This window comes from Physeter macrocephalus, chromosome 2 (genome assembly GCF_002837175.3).
Source record: "Physeter macrocephalus isolate SW-GA chromosome 2, ASM283717v5, whole genome shotgun sequence".
NCBI lineage: Eukaryota > Metazoa > Chordata > Mammalia > Artiodactyla > Physeteridae > Physeter > Physeter macrocephalus.
The window spans coordinates 78118320-78136497 of record NC_041215.1 but is presented as its reverse complement, the minus strand read 5'-3'; the positions used below and the strand labels follow the sequence as shown (position 1 = coordinate 78136497).

Genomic DNA, 18178 nt, shown 5'->3' with positions numbered 1-18178 from the left:
CATTTACATTCAAACGTTCTCTCAGGTAGCAGAACCAATATGGTTGCTCAGTATGTATCAATAAGTTGAAAGGCAGGACCAATGTGAGCCACAGGAATGCGAGTCAGAGTAGCAGATGCATTCCTATTTTAGTGCACACTCCCAGCTCACCAGATCCCTGCAGGTCAGAGTTCCAAGCCTGAACCCCCGTGGAGATGCTTAAATGCCCGCCTTTGCCTGCAGCTGCAAGTGCCTATTTCTGAAGGTAACACTACTATTCCTTTAAACTCACACATCTGCTAGAGATCTGCTCGTGTCTCAATACTTATTAGATAGGGACTATTCAGACATTTATTTTCTGCTCATTTGCAGATTAATGTTCAGAAAGGTTACCTGAAAGGAAATATTTACAGTGGGAGAGACTGAAGAAAGCAATCGGCAAGGACTGTGAAACATCAACAGTGAAGGAATGTCCCATTTTACATTAAGATGGCAATTTATTTGGGGGGACTTTCAAATATGAAATGACGATTTAAAAATCTGAGTGTCTTCAAGCATGAAGGTGGGTTTAGCAGATGCTGCTGGAGTCCTGCCAGATTCCCCCACCCCTTTCTCCCACCCTAGCCCTACCCTCGAAGGCAATTGTAGGTTTCTGGACAGTTCCCACACATACTCGCGGTTTCCCCTTTCATCTGCATTGCTCCACTTGAGGGCAGAGTGCTGGCAATTAATGCCTGTAAGGTGTATCTTCCAAAGAGGCATGAGAGGAGCAAGATAAATACGCCGGCTTCCTACCCTACCCAGTTTCTTAGAGGGTCCCCCCGGAAGGAGTGAGCCCAGTTGCCCATAGCTGAACTCCTTCTCGACACATTTTTATAGGCATTCCTCATTTCTCCTGTCCACTTCCCACTCCCTTACAACACTTCCTGGGGTTTCCTCCATAAAAACCACTTGCAGCCAAATCCTCGTCTCCAGGTTAGCTTCTGGGGAAACATGAGACTGGGTTAGCTAAACGTGGCTCTGAGTCCCAAGTTACACGGAGACCTCTGGGGAGGTACTGGGCCTAACCAGTGTTCCCAGAGAGATTCTATAATAGCAACAGAGACCGGCTTATCACTGGCTGCTTTGCGTCAGACACATCCTAAGTGCAATATCCCTTGGGTGACAGCTGGGAAGACTTCACTGTGTTAGTAAAGCATCCTGGGTCTCCAAGGCCAATTCTACTATATAACTAGCAGTGATGGGCTCTCAAAAAAAGAAGTACCTATGACACATTACTGATATGATACCTGGTTTCTTCCTGCAATCTGATCCAGCTCTCTCTCATCTGTGAGTCCACTTGATCACTTGTCCTACCTTCTAAAAACTTAATCACCCAGTCACCCTTAATAGTACTTATCCTCCTGTCCATCGGTATTCACGTGGATCTCCACATGTGAGAGTGGCGTACTATATGCCATGCCCTGGGCCAGGTGTCTTGACTATGATGTCTCATTAATTCTTCACAACAGTTAAAGGAGATAATGTATTTAAGTGCTTTGCACCATGCCTGACTCAAGAGAAATGCTTAATAAAGATATTCTTACTGATGGCAGTATTAAAGCAATCCTGCAACACTGGGATTATTGTTATTTTATAGGTTGAGGAAAATCAGGCTCAGAGATGTTCAGTAATTTGTGCAGTGTGGCTAGCAGGTAGAAGAGTTGAGACTAGAAACTAGTCAATCTAATTACCTCCCATATACTTCCTAAATTATTATATGAAATTTAAGAACCACTTTCTAAGATTCAGTAGGAAAACTGATTAATTATTAATTTAATCCACACAGCTTCTTTTTTCAATCAGCCAATTCACAGATGGAATGCCTAATAATCCCAAATCACCAGGAAAATACCAAACATTTGGCCCTGCTCCCCCTCCAACCCTCTAACCCCAATACTGGGGCCCACTTGACCCTCACCTAGAGGATCAAATCCATACCAGGCTGGGGCTCCGATCCTCTTACTCAGGAGAAATGCAAGCAACCGAAGCCAGAAACTACGAATCCCATCTGCATTTTTGCTTTGCCCACTCTGATCCTGTGCCCCGTTCTAATAACATTGGAGAAACTGGGTTTCTATCTTTCTGCGTCTCTGTCCCGATAACCTGCCGGTATCCTAATTCTTCTCAGAGTGGTAGACTGCCTCGTTGCGACAGCACTCCCCAGGCCCTGGCTCCTCTCTGGCACCCTTCCAATAACGGGCCTCGTCGTCAGCCTGGCCACACATCTCCATCACGGCGGAGGAGCCTGCTTCCTGCCTCCCTGCCCATCACCAAGACCCACCCATCATGTTAGACCTGCCTCAGCCCTTCACCTGCTCACCTGGGGGCTGTGCTGCTCCCACATCCTGCGTCCTCCCCCACCTCCTGCCCAGCAGCACCTGCACATGCCCTCTAGAAGGTGCCCACCTCCACCGCGGGCAGCCCCCAGCTTCCAGGTTCCCCTCCTGCTCAGATGGGCACCACCTGAAGTCAGGAGCAATATCTTGGTATGCTATGTGTTTCAGCAGAATAGGTGGGGTCTGGTTATTTCTGCTCCTAAAAGTTGGTATTAGGCAAGTTTAAAAGATGTCAACAATCTGGCCCTGCTGGAAGGCAGGGAACATCAGGCAAAGCACACACACCTGGAGGTACCAGAGTCGGCACACGCCACACTGAGCGGGAAATCCCCTGGAAGCAGCATAGGGAGAAGAGGACGCGCCCTGTAGACCTAGATTCAAAGCTCATTTCTGCCAATTACTAATCCCGGGCTTTGGGAAGAATGCTCCCAGGAGCCTCAGTATCCTCATTTGCGAAATGGGCACAATCTTTCTCGTTAGATTATTAGCAGAATTCAGTATACAAGATAGATAGTCCTATATGGTTCCTGGCACACAGGTGCTCCATAAAAAATGGAAAATATTATTTCTGACTTAACCTATACACGTATATAAACATGGTTATCTACATTTCTAAAAAGCAAAGTGTATTTTCCTACTGTTTAAGTAACAGAGAATCTCTTATTCGTTTTGCGTTAATCTCCAATTAATGATGGCTTTTTCAACACTTAAATTCCAAGTTTCTCTGTCCCCCAGTCTGGATGTCAAGTGGTTTGAATGATCTGCAAAACACTTCAGCTCTCTGGGGGAGCATGTATTCAAAGGAACCCTTCTGAAGAATCCTGCTGTAAATCAAAGAATCCTTCTGTACTGCAACTAATCACCCCTTAATTTATCTGCTTTGTATGTCTGGATTACAGTATACTGGGTTTTCTTAAAGTAGGCATTCTCATATGAGGCATTTTATCTGTTTGTTTCATTATAAACTGACTACAGTATGGACATGGGAATGGTGTTAAGAAAGTCCATGGTTATGTGTCACTGATATCCAAGCTAATAAACATGGACGTTGCACATGAGGTCTATGAGCAGCAGCTGAAATCTAATTTACACAAGTTAGACAGTCTGATGAAATTTAAAACAATAAATTAGAAGAATTCTGTGTTAAGTACATCAATTTTTTGACTGTCAACTTTGAGGGGTATTCTATTTTTAATCATGCATATTTAACTCACTTCCTTCTTCGTACGTAGCTCAAGAAGTTAATTGTCTCACCGCATATTTATTGTTTTGGATACATGTTGGGTTAACATCAAGGAACAAACTGGTCCTTTAAGTGTGTACACCCTGAAACAAATTTTTACAAAGCAAATATTTTTACAATTTTAATTTTAGGCCTATAGGCAATACTTGCCATTAAGTTTGGTAGTGCCTGGGTTTATTTCATAAGCTGGAATTTAGTCCTGGAATTTATGGAATGCTCCAAGTCCTTTTAGAAAATAAAAGTTTAATGGAACCTAATCTCTGAATTTGTCAAGACATTAGGGCGTATGTGCAGCCTAAAGGATTTACTACCAAGCAGGAAGGCAAACTACTAAGACAAACGTGTATTTCTTCCTAACAAACAGCAAAGACAAGCTCTGTTACTTTGAGAGCACTTCCCTGGAATCAGTGTTAGACACAGCACAACAAGATTAGGCAAGCTGGCTGCGGGATGGTTCAGTGAGAATGAACTCGCATTAGCATCTGATAACTAAATCCGGGAGGCCAGCCCTGTTTCAGCAGAGAGCCAGTCTGTACTACACTGTGGCTCCGTCTTGCCTCCACCCAAACCCAGAATTACATGCAACAAAACTAAATACAGTACTCGGATGCCCCAGGCAGGATGTTAAACAAACTCTGATCAGATCCTAACAAAGAGTGTGACCTAAGCATAGACAAGTAGTAAGAGATTACAAACAACCACTCTAGACTTGGCACCTTTCAGGTTTTATTGGCTTGATAAATGGGTTCAGAAAATGTTTCCAAATGACAGCAAGGTCTGAAAATAATGGGGTGAAATGAGAATGAACCAAGGAATCAGACAGACAAAAACAAAGACGGGGAATGATAAAGCAACATGACAGAGAAACATGCCTATCCTCCAAATTTTACAAACAAATATGCAACGCTTAAAAACATCTTTGTTGTATAGACAGAGGGTTTAAAAATTTTTTTTTAAAAAGCACATTTTACTTTGGGGAGAGAACCAGTAAGAGACCATTTTCCAAAAATTTGGCTAAAAATCGCCAGACAACTTTATAGAGACTGATGAAAAGATGAATAAAGTGATGACCAAGGCCAAGCTCAGCCCCATTCTCTGATCCCATGAAATGGCTGAACAGCATTGTTAAACTTGCCATTTCGAATACCAAGTGCATTTCCTGCTTTTTCTATTCTAGCACTGCTCTCTTGTGGTGAAATGACAACATTGCAACCAACAGCATTCCACTTTAGGCAACCGACTTTTCTTTCAAAGTAGCAATAAAAAAGCACGGAAGCCCTGCTCCTTGCCAAGCTTCGTACTAAGTGCTTTATATACATTAACTCATTTAAGGCAGGAGCTAGTATCTCTAACTTACACGTGCTCTAACTTGCTTACGGTCACTCAGCAATGAAGTGGCTCTGAGGATTTCGAAAGAGGTCTGATTTAAACCATTGTGCATTGCATTAAGTAAATAGTAACACTTTAAATAGGCGTCTGCTATAGAAATATAAAAGTTTTAATGAATTAATAAAGCATCCCATTCCCTATTTTGCAGTATGAACTTCTATTTGCTCTGCAACCATCAGAAATTCTTCTTTCATATGACTGGGGAACTGTTATACTTTTTTGGTGTAAAGATTAGTTTAAAACTTTATTTTTAGGATTTAAATAGTTACCATGCCAAAGAGGCTCCTCACTTATAAAATCTGCAGAGAAAAGCAGGACCCTGTCTCTCCGGCCCCTCCCCCCCCCACACACATGCAGTTGGGTATTGTCTGAGATAGTGCGGTTTTTAAAACTATTTATTGTTTTTAAGCTTCATATTTGTTTTATAACTTGTTCCAATGCTCACTCCTAACCTGAAATCCACTTAAACATGAAAAAGTCCACCCACAGTATTGATATTATTCATTCCAGTGGGAATGTAAAATCTCTGGCTTTTAGCCCGTTAAGTTAAACAGGCACCGGAGACAGGCAGGTTCTTGAGCACACGAGTTCAGCTGAGGGCATCTGAAGGCCTGCGGGTCCTGCTTAGCCTTAGGTGAGAAACCGAGGGTGGGGACAGGTCTCGCTGGGCACTGGAGGCTATATCCCCAGCAGAATCTGTGCTGCCGAGTGGAAATCTACACGAGCACGTGAGCCAGGCTGGGACACTCGGGGATAGTGAGGCGGTCCAGGGGCAGGGCCCCTTGCTGGGCATTCTCAGTTTCAGGGGGTAAGACAACGCACGGCCAGACAGGAAAACGGCTGGGAAGCTGGAAGAGGGGCCTGTGACAGCCGCACGGGGACACAGGGGCAGGAGTACTTCCCCAGTAGGTTTTGTTTTATGGGGCAATGGGATCAATATAAATTACAGGAAGGCATTTCCGAGGACGGTCTCTAAAAGTTCACCGAAATAACAGGAATAGAATAATCCATGGACTTCCCAGAGTTCTTAGCACACCCATGGTTTCAAAGCTGTAACGCAAGAAACGAAAGCACCGTGGCCCCAGCTCCTCGGGGAGGGTCTCGGGCAGGTACGGCCCACGTCCCTCTCCTCACCCGGGGGCTTTTGTCTCTCCCCTCCCCCGGTCGGCGCTCGAGGCCTTGGACTGGGGAGACTCAGGTGAAGAGAAGGCGGGGAAGCAGAGCGTAGGCCTAACAGCGTGAGGCAGAGAAGCTGATCCCAGCCAGCGCGCGGCAGGCTCCTGTACACCAGGGTGCCGGTCCCGAGCCCTGGCGGACACTGGGCGGGGCAGCATCGTCGTGCCTCCCCGGCTGGCACACGTGTGTTTCTAAACTGACTGGGCGGGCTGACCCCAAACAGGACCAGGAGGCGAGCCATCTGGCTGCCCGCAGCCCCATGGCTTTTTCCCTCCGCCCTCCCCTGCCAGGAAAGGGCCTGAAGATTATATTACTACTCACCGGCGTGTTTCTGTTTTCCTCCTTCTCCCAAATGCGGAATCAAGGGCTTTCTTTGTTATAACGTTGGGCATCGGCGTGATCCCAGGGGATGAAAAAGACGCCACACACACCCGTGACCACCACGCGTGCGTACCGGCAGCGCCTGGGAGCAAGCGCCCTTTGTACCCGTAGCCTCCTACCCAGGCAGATGGTCCCTCGTGTGGCTAACCTCAGCGTGGCACGGGCAGAACACAGGATTGGAGAAGGAAGTCAGGTGACTTCCAGCTCTATGGGCTACCACTGTGTCCTCCTGACTGGGCAACTCATTCACCTGTGACCTAAGCAAGATGCAACACAGCTGGGTCGACTTAACAGAGCGGCTCAAACAAAAGAGTGCAAGTGAAATGCTTTGCACGTGATGAGATTTAATACTACTCTGCTCGTAGTGTATGACCAATGAGAAATAAGTGTGACCCTCCACGGGAGGTCCAAAGAATTCAAGAAGAACCTGCCAAACCAATCATACTGAGAGCAAGAAGTGCATTTTCTTACTCTGGTGAGCAGAAAAGTAGAGAGGAATGATGGGAAGGGAGAAAAAGTAATATATTGAAACAGGCAGGAAAGTAACATGAATTTATGAGGCAAATAAAATATTTCTGCTCTGTGTATTCTTAAAGTTATATCTTCCTATCATACAGAAGAAATGGGGTGATTTTTTTTTAAAAAAATTCCCCCAAAATCAATAGTACCTAATAAATGTATGCCATAAAAATACCGTACCAGAATCTGTGAAGGGTTTTCTTCCTTATGTGTTTCTTATTTCAGTCAGTGGCGTCACCACCCACCTCATCATCCAAGTCAGGCTCCTCCTTTTCTCTCAACCCCCTACACATCCCATCAACACCTATCCCACCCTCTAACCTAGAAACCCTTTGAAGGGATGGGCCACGCTCATTTCACTGTGTGCGTCCAGGCCTGAAAGGTGGTGCAGGAGGGCCCACATGCCAGGGGCAGCCCAGCAGAGGGTGAGGAGCAGGCCTTCCCCAGCAGCACGCCTCAGGGGGGCAAACACTTGCAAGGGGGGCTTGGAGGTGAGGCGTGGAGCTCTGAGTTCTGAGCTGGAATCGGAAATGCAGGGGAAAAGCTGCTTCTCTGTACACTCGTCATTCCTGAACTGCTCAGCCCTCACTTTATCCCTTCCCCTTCCCACCCTCCGGATGGCACCTGTACAACCGTGAGGGTCAAGAACTTGAACCCTAGAATCACAAAGAACTGGCTCTGACACCTAATGGCTGTGTAACCTGTAAAATGAGACTAATAATAGCACTGAATGGGGAAGGCAATGTAGGGAGTAGCCAGTGAAATAAAACTTGTAAAGTGCTTTGCACAAAGCTGCCTCTAGTGGGCGCCCTGTTACCATTAGCCATTCCTGCCCTTATCTCACCATTCTGGCTCAGCTAAAACCCCACTGAGGAGCCACGACTCAGAGATAAGGTTGGCAGTTCATCACCACCGTCTCCTCTGACTTCTGACTCTCAGATGAGAAGAGAGGCATGCAGGGCAGGGTGAGACTTGAGGAAAGGAAATGGCTAGCAAGGCTAGCAAGAAACTGCCCTAACGACTTTTGAAGATTTGACGCTTTGCTGTTACCTCATTTATTTCCTTAATTCTCTCTTAGTCTCTTTTAACTTTTCTTCTTTTTCCTTTACTGCCCCCTGCCCACCTTTTTTCGTGTGTAAGCAGCAGGAAGAACATGAAATTTGGAGTGTGTCAGACGTGAATTCAATTCTTTTTTTTTTTTTGCCTGCATTTTATAAAACTAAAATGAGTTTATTTTGCTAAGTCAAGCAGTAAAAAGAAGGAAATACTTCTCTTTTATAGCCATGTACCTCTAAAGCCACTCTCCAGGAATTTTCCAGCACTAACATTTTTGGTCTGCAGAGACCAAAAATATGCAGATAAAGTTAGTCCCAGAAAAGATTCCACAATGTACCCAAGCTTTCTTTACATACACAAGGGAAAAACAAACCCTAGATTTAATACAAATTTCAAAAAATGTGGCCTCATAAAACTGTCATTCAGAGATCAGTAAGGACTCTGCTTTATCTACTTAGTGGCACACATTAACAACTCCTCTGGGCGGACGACGGTCAACATAGTAATTAGCCAGAAAACTGTGACGGCTTGCAGTGGGTTCTTTTTCCTACGAAAATATTAATACTGCTGCATGAGGTTTCATATGATGCATGGCGACTTACTAATTGGAAAAAAACTTGAAATCAGGAAGTACAACAAAATTAGAGAGTTGCTCACATGCCAGTAGGTATTTGTTAAGCATCTAGGAGGTAACTCTCCAGGAATTTTCCAGCACTAACATTTTTGGTCTGCAGAGACCAAAAATATGCAGATAAAGTTAGTCCCAGCAAAGATTACACAACGTAACCAAACTTTCTTTACATACACAGGGGAAAAACAAACCCACAGATTTAACACAGATTTCAAAAAATGTGGCCTCATAAAACTGTCATTCAGAGATCAGTAAGGACTCTGCTTTATCTACTTAGTGGCACACATTAACAACTCCTCTGGGCGGACGACGGTCAACATAGTAATTAGCCAGAAAACTGTGACGGCTTGCAGTGGGTTCTTTTTCCTACGAAAATATTAATACTGCTGCATGAGGTTTCATATGATGCATGGCGACTTACTAATTGGAAAAAAACTTGAAATCAGGAAGTACAACAAAATTAGAGAGTTGCTCACATGCCAGTAGGTATTTGTTAAGCATCTAGGAGGTAGCCAAAATTTTTCTATAAGCCACAGAAATTTATCTTCCTTTACCAAACACAGAATTGTTGTAAAACTCAGTAAGCTTCATTTTGAAATGTCGAGTGAATTCAATTCTTAATTTAGCCACGTACATTTGTGTGGCCCCAAGAAAGTTATACCTAAGGTCTCTGAGCCTTGTCTTCAAGCCCCTGTAAGATAGGACATGAATAACTGAAGATGAAGTCAGTTAATATCCACGGAACCCCCTAGCACAGTGTGACACATGAAGGCACTTAGCAATGCTGTTGCTGGTCTCTAGGAATTCCGGGTCTTTTCTTGCTTCTCCTCCCATGGCCCATTGCCCAATCTCATTTTGTATAGGATGGTTAATTTTGTGTGTCAACTTGGCTAAACTATGGTAATCAGTTGTTCAGTCAAACAGTCTATATTTTGCTATAAAAGTATTTTTTAGATGTGATTAACATTTACAATCAGTAGACTTTCAGTAAAGCAGATTACCTGCCATAATGTGCGTGGGCCTCATCTAATCAGTTGAAGGCCTTAAGAGCACATAGGTCTCCCTTGAGGTTTCCCAAAGAAGGAATTCTGCTTCCACAATGCAACATAGAAATTCTGCCTGAGTTTCCAGGTTTTAGACTCAAGACTGCAGCATCAACTTTCACCTGAATCTCCAGCCTGCCAGTTGCCCTGAAGATTTCAAACTTGGCAGTCCCCACAATCACATAAACCAATTCCTTAAATGAAATATCTGTCTCTATCTATCTATTTATCTATCTATCTATCTATCCATCTATCTATCTATCTATCTATCTAACCTCTATCTCCTGTTGGCATGCTTTTCTGGCAAACCCTCACTTACATAGGATACTACACTGATTGGCTAACCCATAGACCTGATGTGGCCACATCACTAGTGGGCAGAGACCAGAGTTCATTACAAGGCTAGAGCAGCTAGAAATGGTTTTTCTTGTTTCTCCCCTTTGAGCAACTTTCCACGAGAGAAGATTCAGCCATCTCACTCATTCTCCTTAGCTTCTTCTCTCCGTGTGGCTGGAACCCTGTCTTGCCCATCAGAGCTGGCTAGAAGGCTAGGATCACTGTCTGTCTCAGGCTACTCTTGGGAGGGTTGGAGGATGTAGAGGTCAATGTGTTTTCCTTGTTTCTTAGTGACTCTCCAAATCAATTCAGAAAACTCTGGTTGGACATTATGCTTGGACTCTGTAAAGTACACAGAGGAGGCAATAAGCCAGCTTTGGTATAAAACTAATTCCTAACAAAGTAAGAGAAGAGCAAGCCCAGCTCAGGAAAGTTCTCTGCATTGGGGCTGAGGTCAAAACCACAGCTAAAATCTAAAGTTAAAAGTTTACTAAAATTTTTTTAAAACCCACAGCTAATAACAAAGTGTTGCTCAGCTATTCTTGGCTGGCACCCCATGGTGAGAGATAATTGGTCCAGGGTAACAGTCCAGCAGCCCCTGGCCAAATACTATTCTAATACCATCAAAATCTCATGCCAGCTTTTAACATCTGAGGTGTCAGCACATCACTGCTGATGTTATTTATCATCCCTTAGGAACATCTGCTCTGCTTTTAAAAATTCTTTCTTCATCTCTCTTGCTTATATTTCTTGCCTTCTCACCTTTCTCCTCCTTAATTTGCATCTTCCTTCCCTTTCCTCTCTTTCCTCACCTTTCTCTTTTCAACTTTTCACCCACACCATCATTACTCATTCAGGACCATGCAGAGGAGGAAGGAAAATCATCCTCTTCTAGGTCCTGTCCCCTCTGCACATCCATGGAGGTGCAACCAGGTGAAGGTAAGTATCTAGAGTAGCTGTGAGCAAAGAGGGCCGGAGAGGACCCACCAGGACAGCAGTCTGCAGGTAAAAGATGTGCAGAGATGCAGGACATGGGGTGATCTGAAAGGATGAAAAGTAGCCGAGAGAGGGAAATTACATGCTTCATCACGTTTCTTCGGAGTCAAATAGTACAGTGTTGGCTAAGAGCGTATGTTCAGGTGCCTAAGTCCTTGGGTTTTAATCTTGGTTCCCCTAATTTCTAGATATGTTACTTGGAGCAAGTTAGTTAATCCCTTGAGGCCTTAGTTTCCTCATCTGTAAAACGAAACAGTAATGTGACCTACCTCATGGGGTTATTGTGAGGATTAAAGGAGTAAACACCTATTAAGTGCTTAGAACACTGCCTAGCACATAACAAATATCCAAGAATTGCTAGCTGTCCTCAGTCCCACTGGGAAACGGAGGCAGCTTACAAGAATCAAAACCCACCTCCCCTGTTGGGCCGCTCTGAAATCCAAGAGGAAACTGGCCCTGTGAGAGAGGGGAGAGGGACAGTACCATTGAGGCTAGCGGGCACAGATTCCAGGCAGTTTCTCATGGAACTTTTGATGCACTGCTGCATAGAAAAGGTACACTATTGGTTATGTAGAACTTGGGCAGTGGCCTGAGATCCTAAGCCTCCATAACAATGGGTGGAACACAGGCACCTATACTCCAAACTCCAAATGTCCACTTACCAACCATCCGCTTGTCAGATGGTAACTGCCCACAACTCCAACACACACACAAGTTCCTACAAAATGTAAACCCCAAGTTGAGTACGTCATGAATGTTTCTCACATTCGAAGTGTGCCACATCTGGAGAAGGCTCAGAAGCACTGTCTTAAACATGGTACTTGGCTGGAGATTATTTGTCCCTTTAGCTGATTCTTTGATGTTTCTTGATATTTGTTTCTGATTTTGTAGTTAGCCAATTCTCTTCCTTCAGTTTTTATCTGAATCCTGAATATGTGAATATAAACGTGGAACATTCTCATACTGAAGCTTGACGGTAGCCTCTAGAGGGGTGTCCTTTTGAGATGAGAGGTTCTTGGCTCTAAATAGGAAGGTTCTGTACATTTAGGCCACATGGAATAATGACAAAGCAAAAGTCACTGCATATATGAAAGGAGACTCTGGGTCCAATTTTAAATTCACAAATATTATGGGGTGGAGGTCAAGAAGAATATGAGTTTTATCTACTAGGAGGCCAAGCTCCTCAGAGGTGACTAATTAAGATAAAGGAAGCCTGTGCTGCACTTTAGAAAAAAAAGTATTATTGGCCCTCCCACATTTGACAAGTTGAGGTAGAGAAAAAGTGAGGGATATTTGGGGGACTGAATCGACCACGTTTCCACTGCATTGCTGGAGCTCTTAAAAGGCTGACAAGGGGATCACTTCTAGGATGGACAAAAGTCAGGAAACCAGATGGAGGAGGATCTAAGGACAAACCTCAGAAGACTTGCTTCTCCTTCCCCTTTGCTCACATTTCACCTTATGTAACTGAAGTTTCTCACTGCAATGGACTTGTTTGCATTTTCCAAATAGAGAGCAAGCTCCTGGAGAACAGCCCATGTGCTCCTGCATTTCATGTTCCCACACCTGGCGCCATACTCAAATCATGGAAGACATTCACTATATATGTTTCTTGAGTAACTTAATAAAGGAATTCAACACATACTTGATGAACTCCTTACTGTGGGAAAGAGGAAGCGGCTTGGAAAATGTAATTTTGATGGCATACAGGACAGAGGGATAATGTATTGTTTAAAAGGAATAACTCTTAGTTTAAGACAAAAAAAGAATAAGGTATCCTACCTGGTGACTGCTGGTCTCAGAAACTTTAACATCCAAAGACCCTGCCAGGACAGCATACCAGTTGGTTCCAATATCACCCTGGCGAAATACTGGAAAGAAACAGCCATGTAAGTAGACCAAATATAAGTGGGTTTTACCACGTAACCTGATAGTTTCTCACTGGTTATTGTGAGCCTAACTTGGACCTAGATGAGCTTACCAACCTTCCTCTATCTGTTCCCACCAGAACATGCCATAATTTTCTTTCCCTCTTCTATCAACAAAGCTATATCCTATTTATTCAACGTTCCATGAAGCAGAACTCTATTAAACAGAACTCTTTCATATTTACAGAGCAGCGATAAGGGATGATAACCCTAAATGCTATAAGATCCTTTGAATGTAAGAAGAATTGACTGGTATTCTCTGTAATTTATCTTAAATATACTTCACTGTATTGTGATTCTTGGAAAATTATTACTCTAGATGGGGTACGTGTTAATAAGACTATGGGACTCAACAAAACTAGCTCACCACCCCAATTTCCCAAATCTATTTATATTAAAAGCAACATGCTTTCTAGAATAGAATGGTCTCCTTTTAAGCTAACCAATGGCTGATTAAGAAAAATAAAATCTGTTTTAAAATTTTTAACTACTGTATTTTCATTGTCCATTTTCTTGTTTATTTTATAAATTCACTGCTTTTAGGCATTACGAGTTAACTACTCTCTGGAAATGATTCTCATCAGAAATTTCTGAACTTAATTTTGCTTTACTTTTGTAATCTCAGAGAGAAAACATTTAGTTATTTAAAGAGAACCTTAGTTCTCATATCCATGTTAAGACCAGTAGTTTGGAAAGTCATTCTGAAACACTGGTTCAAAAATCTCATACAAACCCAACTACCCTTTTTAAATATCCTAGCTAAATAACTAGATGGAATGATCTGATATTTTAAAATTCTTTTCACAGAGTCAGAAGTCAAGTGGCTCAATGAAAAATCACATGACAACTCAGTGGGACAGTTAAGTTCTGGCAAGGCTGATGCTCACTGCATAAGAGGAAGCTTCTGGGAGCCATAATTAATGATGACAAGCTGTTCTAAACTCTCTGACTGAGACATGCTGTGGAAAGGCAAGAACAACAATAGCATCCTATCAAGTGCAATGATAAGCTTAAGATGGGGGATTGCTGAGTTTATAGCTGGCCTCTCGAGTAACTCTGCTATCCCTAGCCTTTGTCAGGGACTTATTTTAGAGTTAGGGCTTTGCCTTTCATGAACTTCTTGGCCCCCAAAGACATTATCATTTGCCAATCAAATTCACATTACACATCACAGAAGATTCATTTTGAAAATGGCCGTAAGAAATAGAAAACAGAGTCTCATCTCTAAAAGAATGAAGTTCCTGCTCTCAGTAAGAATAAAAATATTGGTTTGAAAACAATATGTATGGATGATTTTTTAAATAGAAGTATGACTATGTTTTTGCATGTGTGCATATGGGAAAACATCTTGGAGAACACACACAAAATGTGAATATCAATCTCTGGATCTGGGGATTGTAGGTGATTTTTATTTTGTCTTCTAAATTTTCTACAATGATGTTGTGACAGATCCTGACAGGTTCCCACTCAGAATCATGCCCTCCCTTCCTCCTATTTAACTGAACATGGATTTTATACAAGTTCCCACCCTACTCTAAAGGGCCAAATTCTAAGAACGTATTTCTTCCCTAGCTCCACTGGGGTAACCATGATTGGTCTAAATCAGCCATGGTGATTCCATGATCTCTGCCAGTGATTGGTTTAAAGATGGGCACATGATGCAATCCTGGCCAATGAAACAATACAGGAAGTCTGCTGGGGGATTCTGAAAAAGAGACAAGAAATAGTCCTTCAGCAGGAATGTTTTGTATCAGCACACGATGCCTCCAACTGCTGTAGTTAGTTGTATTAGAACCATTTGGGACAAATCTGAGTACAAATGCCAACATCTGAGGATGCATAGCAAAAACAAATAAACCAACAAAAAAGATGGGAGGAGCCTGGGACCTTAATAATGTCATTGACCCACTAAATCAACCAACCCTGAAGCCATCCTACCTCAGGACTGCTTATACATGAGTAATTGATTTTCCCTCCTTGTATGAGTTATTACTCAAGCCAGCTGGATGGGAGTTTTCTGTTACTGCAGTATAAAGCATCCCAACAGATGGAATAGCACTACTTTTTTAATGAGAAAATACTTGGTTTTTTTTTTAATGCAGCTGTCACCCTATCATTTTACTCTCCCTACCCCTTTGGTCACATCTGGAATAGACGTTATCACTGAGGTTAATTCGAAACGTTGCTATTGTAAAATCAGCTATGCTTTAATTTTTTAAATTACTATTATCATTAGTTAAGAGACCTTTTATCTTATTTCATATCCTGCTGGCTCCCATATTTCTTGGGTTACAGAAAATAATTATATATTAGCATTTCTAAGGATACTGCTGAATGTTTAAATCAGTACATCCTTCCAGCTCCATCTGGAAAGTAGGCTGCCCTGGAAGAACCATTTACATGCTGTGGATGAAGGAGTTAAGGAAATGCCTACATGGAACTGAATAAATAAAGGAGAGGGAAATGTCAATCTCATATCTTTGACTGAAGCTCAAATATTTGGCACATAGATACCCCATTTGCTATCCATCCCCACAGGGTAACCACAAATGAGCACAAACTTATACATGAAAACACACCACTGGAGTTGCATTTCTTACATGTTATTCCTTTTTCCAGATTCTCATAATAACCACATAAACAAATCTGATGAAGGAGATTTGGGTGAAATTTCTCAAAAGCTTTAACTTCTTTCAGCCGTGTGAAGATTATATCCACATCTTCACTGGATCGTTCTAATGGTCTATAAAGGGGAGAAAAGGCACAAGGCTATATCAGAAAGAACTTACTTGAGTCAACATGCATTATTCTAACTATATTCAAATTTTTGCAAATATACCAACTGCAAGTATTTTACTGCAAATATTTATCCCCCATAACCATTATAAATATTTCCAGGCCTTTGTCAACTGTTCACCTTAAATCACAAATACTGCAGATGGTGTGATATTGTGATTTACAATAAAAAATATAAAATAGTAAGAAATAAGAAAGTGTTCACTGTTCCTTGCACAGAGCTCCTACAACTCTTGTAATTTCTTATATGAGAGCCACAGGGGCCTCTTTAGTTATAATATTTGGCCTCTTGTCCTCAGTTCCTGAAATGCTTAAGAGCCATAAAAGTGAAATGGGTGTCCAGCGCCTTTCCACCACAACCAAGTTTATGTTAATGAGGGGACTTTTGGAAAACTCCTAGGTAACCTAAGGATGGAGACTGGCTGCCTGGACAACCACTCATGTGATTAGAGGGTTGGAACTTTCAGCTGCACCCCTTGATGTGGGGGTGAAGGGGCTAGAAATTGAGTTCAGTCACCAATGGCCAATCAGTTTCATCAAGCATGCCTAAGTAATGAAGACTTCATAAAAATCCCTGAACAATGGGGTTCAGAGAGCTTCTGGGTTGGTGAACACTTGGAAATGTGGGGAAAGTGGCACCAGGAGAGGGCGTGGAAGCTCCATGCCCCTTGCCATACTTTGCCTGTACACCTCTTCCATCTGGCTGTTCCCAAGCTACACCCTTTCACAGTAAATCTAGCAAGTAACTGTTTCGCTGAGTTCCGTGAACTGCTCTAGCAAATTCATTGAACTCAAAGAGGGGTTTGTGGAAACCTCCAATTTATAGCTAGTGAGTCAGAAGCACAGATAACAACTTGGACTTGCAGCTGACATCTGAAGTTGCATGTGTGTGTGGGCGGGGAGCAGTTTTGTGGGACTGAGCCCTTAACCTGTGGGATCTGATGTTATCTCCAGGTAGACAGTGTCAGAATTGAGTTGAATTGTAGGACAGCCAGCTGGTGTCACAGAATTGCGTGATGTGTGGAAAACCAACACACCTGCTATCAGCGTGTAGGGAGTATGGTAGTAGCATGAGGGTAAAGGAAACACAGGAGGAGGAGTTTTCCTTTACAGATGGCTATACTTACTCAAAATTGAGGTCCCAAACACAAATGACTGCCGGGGCCTATTAGGTAAAGTAAATGACTGTACAAAGAGCCAAATATAAGGAAAAAAATCTCTACTATACAAAAACAGTGGTAAAAGCAAAGACAAATTGCAAACTGCAGAGGTGGGACTGTCTACAGGGAGCAGGCCTTATTGGCTATTTTCCTTATCACTGGTTTTCTGTGGAAACACGGGGCCAGACGTCATGTATTTCAGTTGTTCAGGGAAAGCTATCTAGACGTTTGTTCACATTTCTTAAACATTGTGTGGGCCACACACAAAACATCTATGGACTAGATCCAGATTGTTGACCATCGTTTTGTATTCTCTGGATTAAGACGAACCGGAGAACTAAACAAAAACGGGATAGTTTTACAGATTATATAAACTATTTTCTTTCTTTTCTTGGAGCCGTTTTCCAGGTCTATTTGTTCTTTGATAGATATGTCACGTTATACAGAAAATATTCACCTCCTAAGTGCCCCAGAACATTCTGGGATCAGAGGAAAATGAGGAGGGCCAGGATGTGACTGAGACAGGTAATTCTCACCAAATTCCCATGTGTTCCCTGACATTTACCAGCTTCCTTTGTAGTTACGTTGGAGCCATGCTCTGGCCAGTGACTGTGAACAAATCTGGCACGCATCACTTCTGAGGTGAAACTGTTAAGAGCCAGGGGGTGTCTCCCATCTCTCTCTTCCTCAGCCACAACTCTGCAGTGTGTGATGGGTTATTGTGTCCCTCCCCCAAAATATGCTAAAGCCCTAATACCTGGTACCCATGAGTGTGACCTTATTTGGAAATAGGGTCTTCGCAGATGTAATCAAATTAGGATGGAGTCACACTGGATTAGAGCAGGCCATAATCTAAGGACTGGTGTGCTTACAAAAAGAAGGAAATTTGGAAACAGACACAGGGAAGATGGCCAGGTGAAGGCGGAGGCAGAGGCAGGAGAGATGCATCTCTAGGCCAAGAAACACCAAGGATTGACGGCAGCCACCAGAAGCTGGAAGGAGACAAGGAAGGATACTCCTGAGAGCCTTCAGGGGGACTTGGCCCTGACGACACCTTGATTTTGGACTTCTAGCCTCCAGAATCATAAGAGAACACATTTCTGTTGTTTTATCCCACCTAGTTTGTGGGGGTCTCTTGTTTCAGCAGCCCTAGGAAACGGATGAGAA

The 18178-nt window shown here is 43.0% G+C and overlaps 1 protein-coding gene across 4 annotated transcripts in view; it reads right to left on the bottom strand.

Moving 5' to 3' along the window:
* Positions 1-18178, bottom strand: part of RAPGEF4 (Rap guanine nucleotide exchange factor 4) — a 318711-nt gene that overhangs the window by 246480 nt on the left and 54053 nt on the right. For 3 of the 4 annotated variants that reach the window (XR_008618698.1, XM_028479132.2, XM_028479142.2), the window contains exons 2-3: positions 15656-15798; positions 12910-12998 (exon numbers count right to left, since the gene is read on the bottom strand). Coding sequence is in view for 1 of the 4 variants with exons in the window: in XM_028479132.2 (XP_028334933.1) it covers positions 12910-12998; positions 15656-15798 (232 nt within the window). In the remaining 3 variants the exon portion in view is untranslated. Of the gene's footprint in view, positions 1-6486; positions 6500-12909; positions 12999-15655; positions 15799-18178 lie in introns of those variants that run through there. The other variant, XM_028479143.2, reaches the window with a different exon arrangement.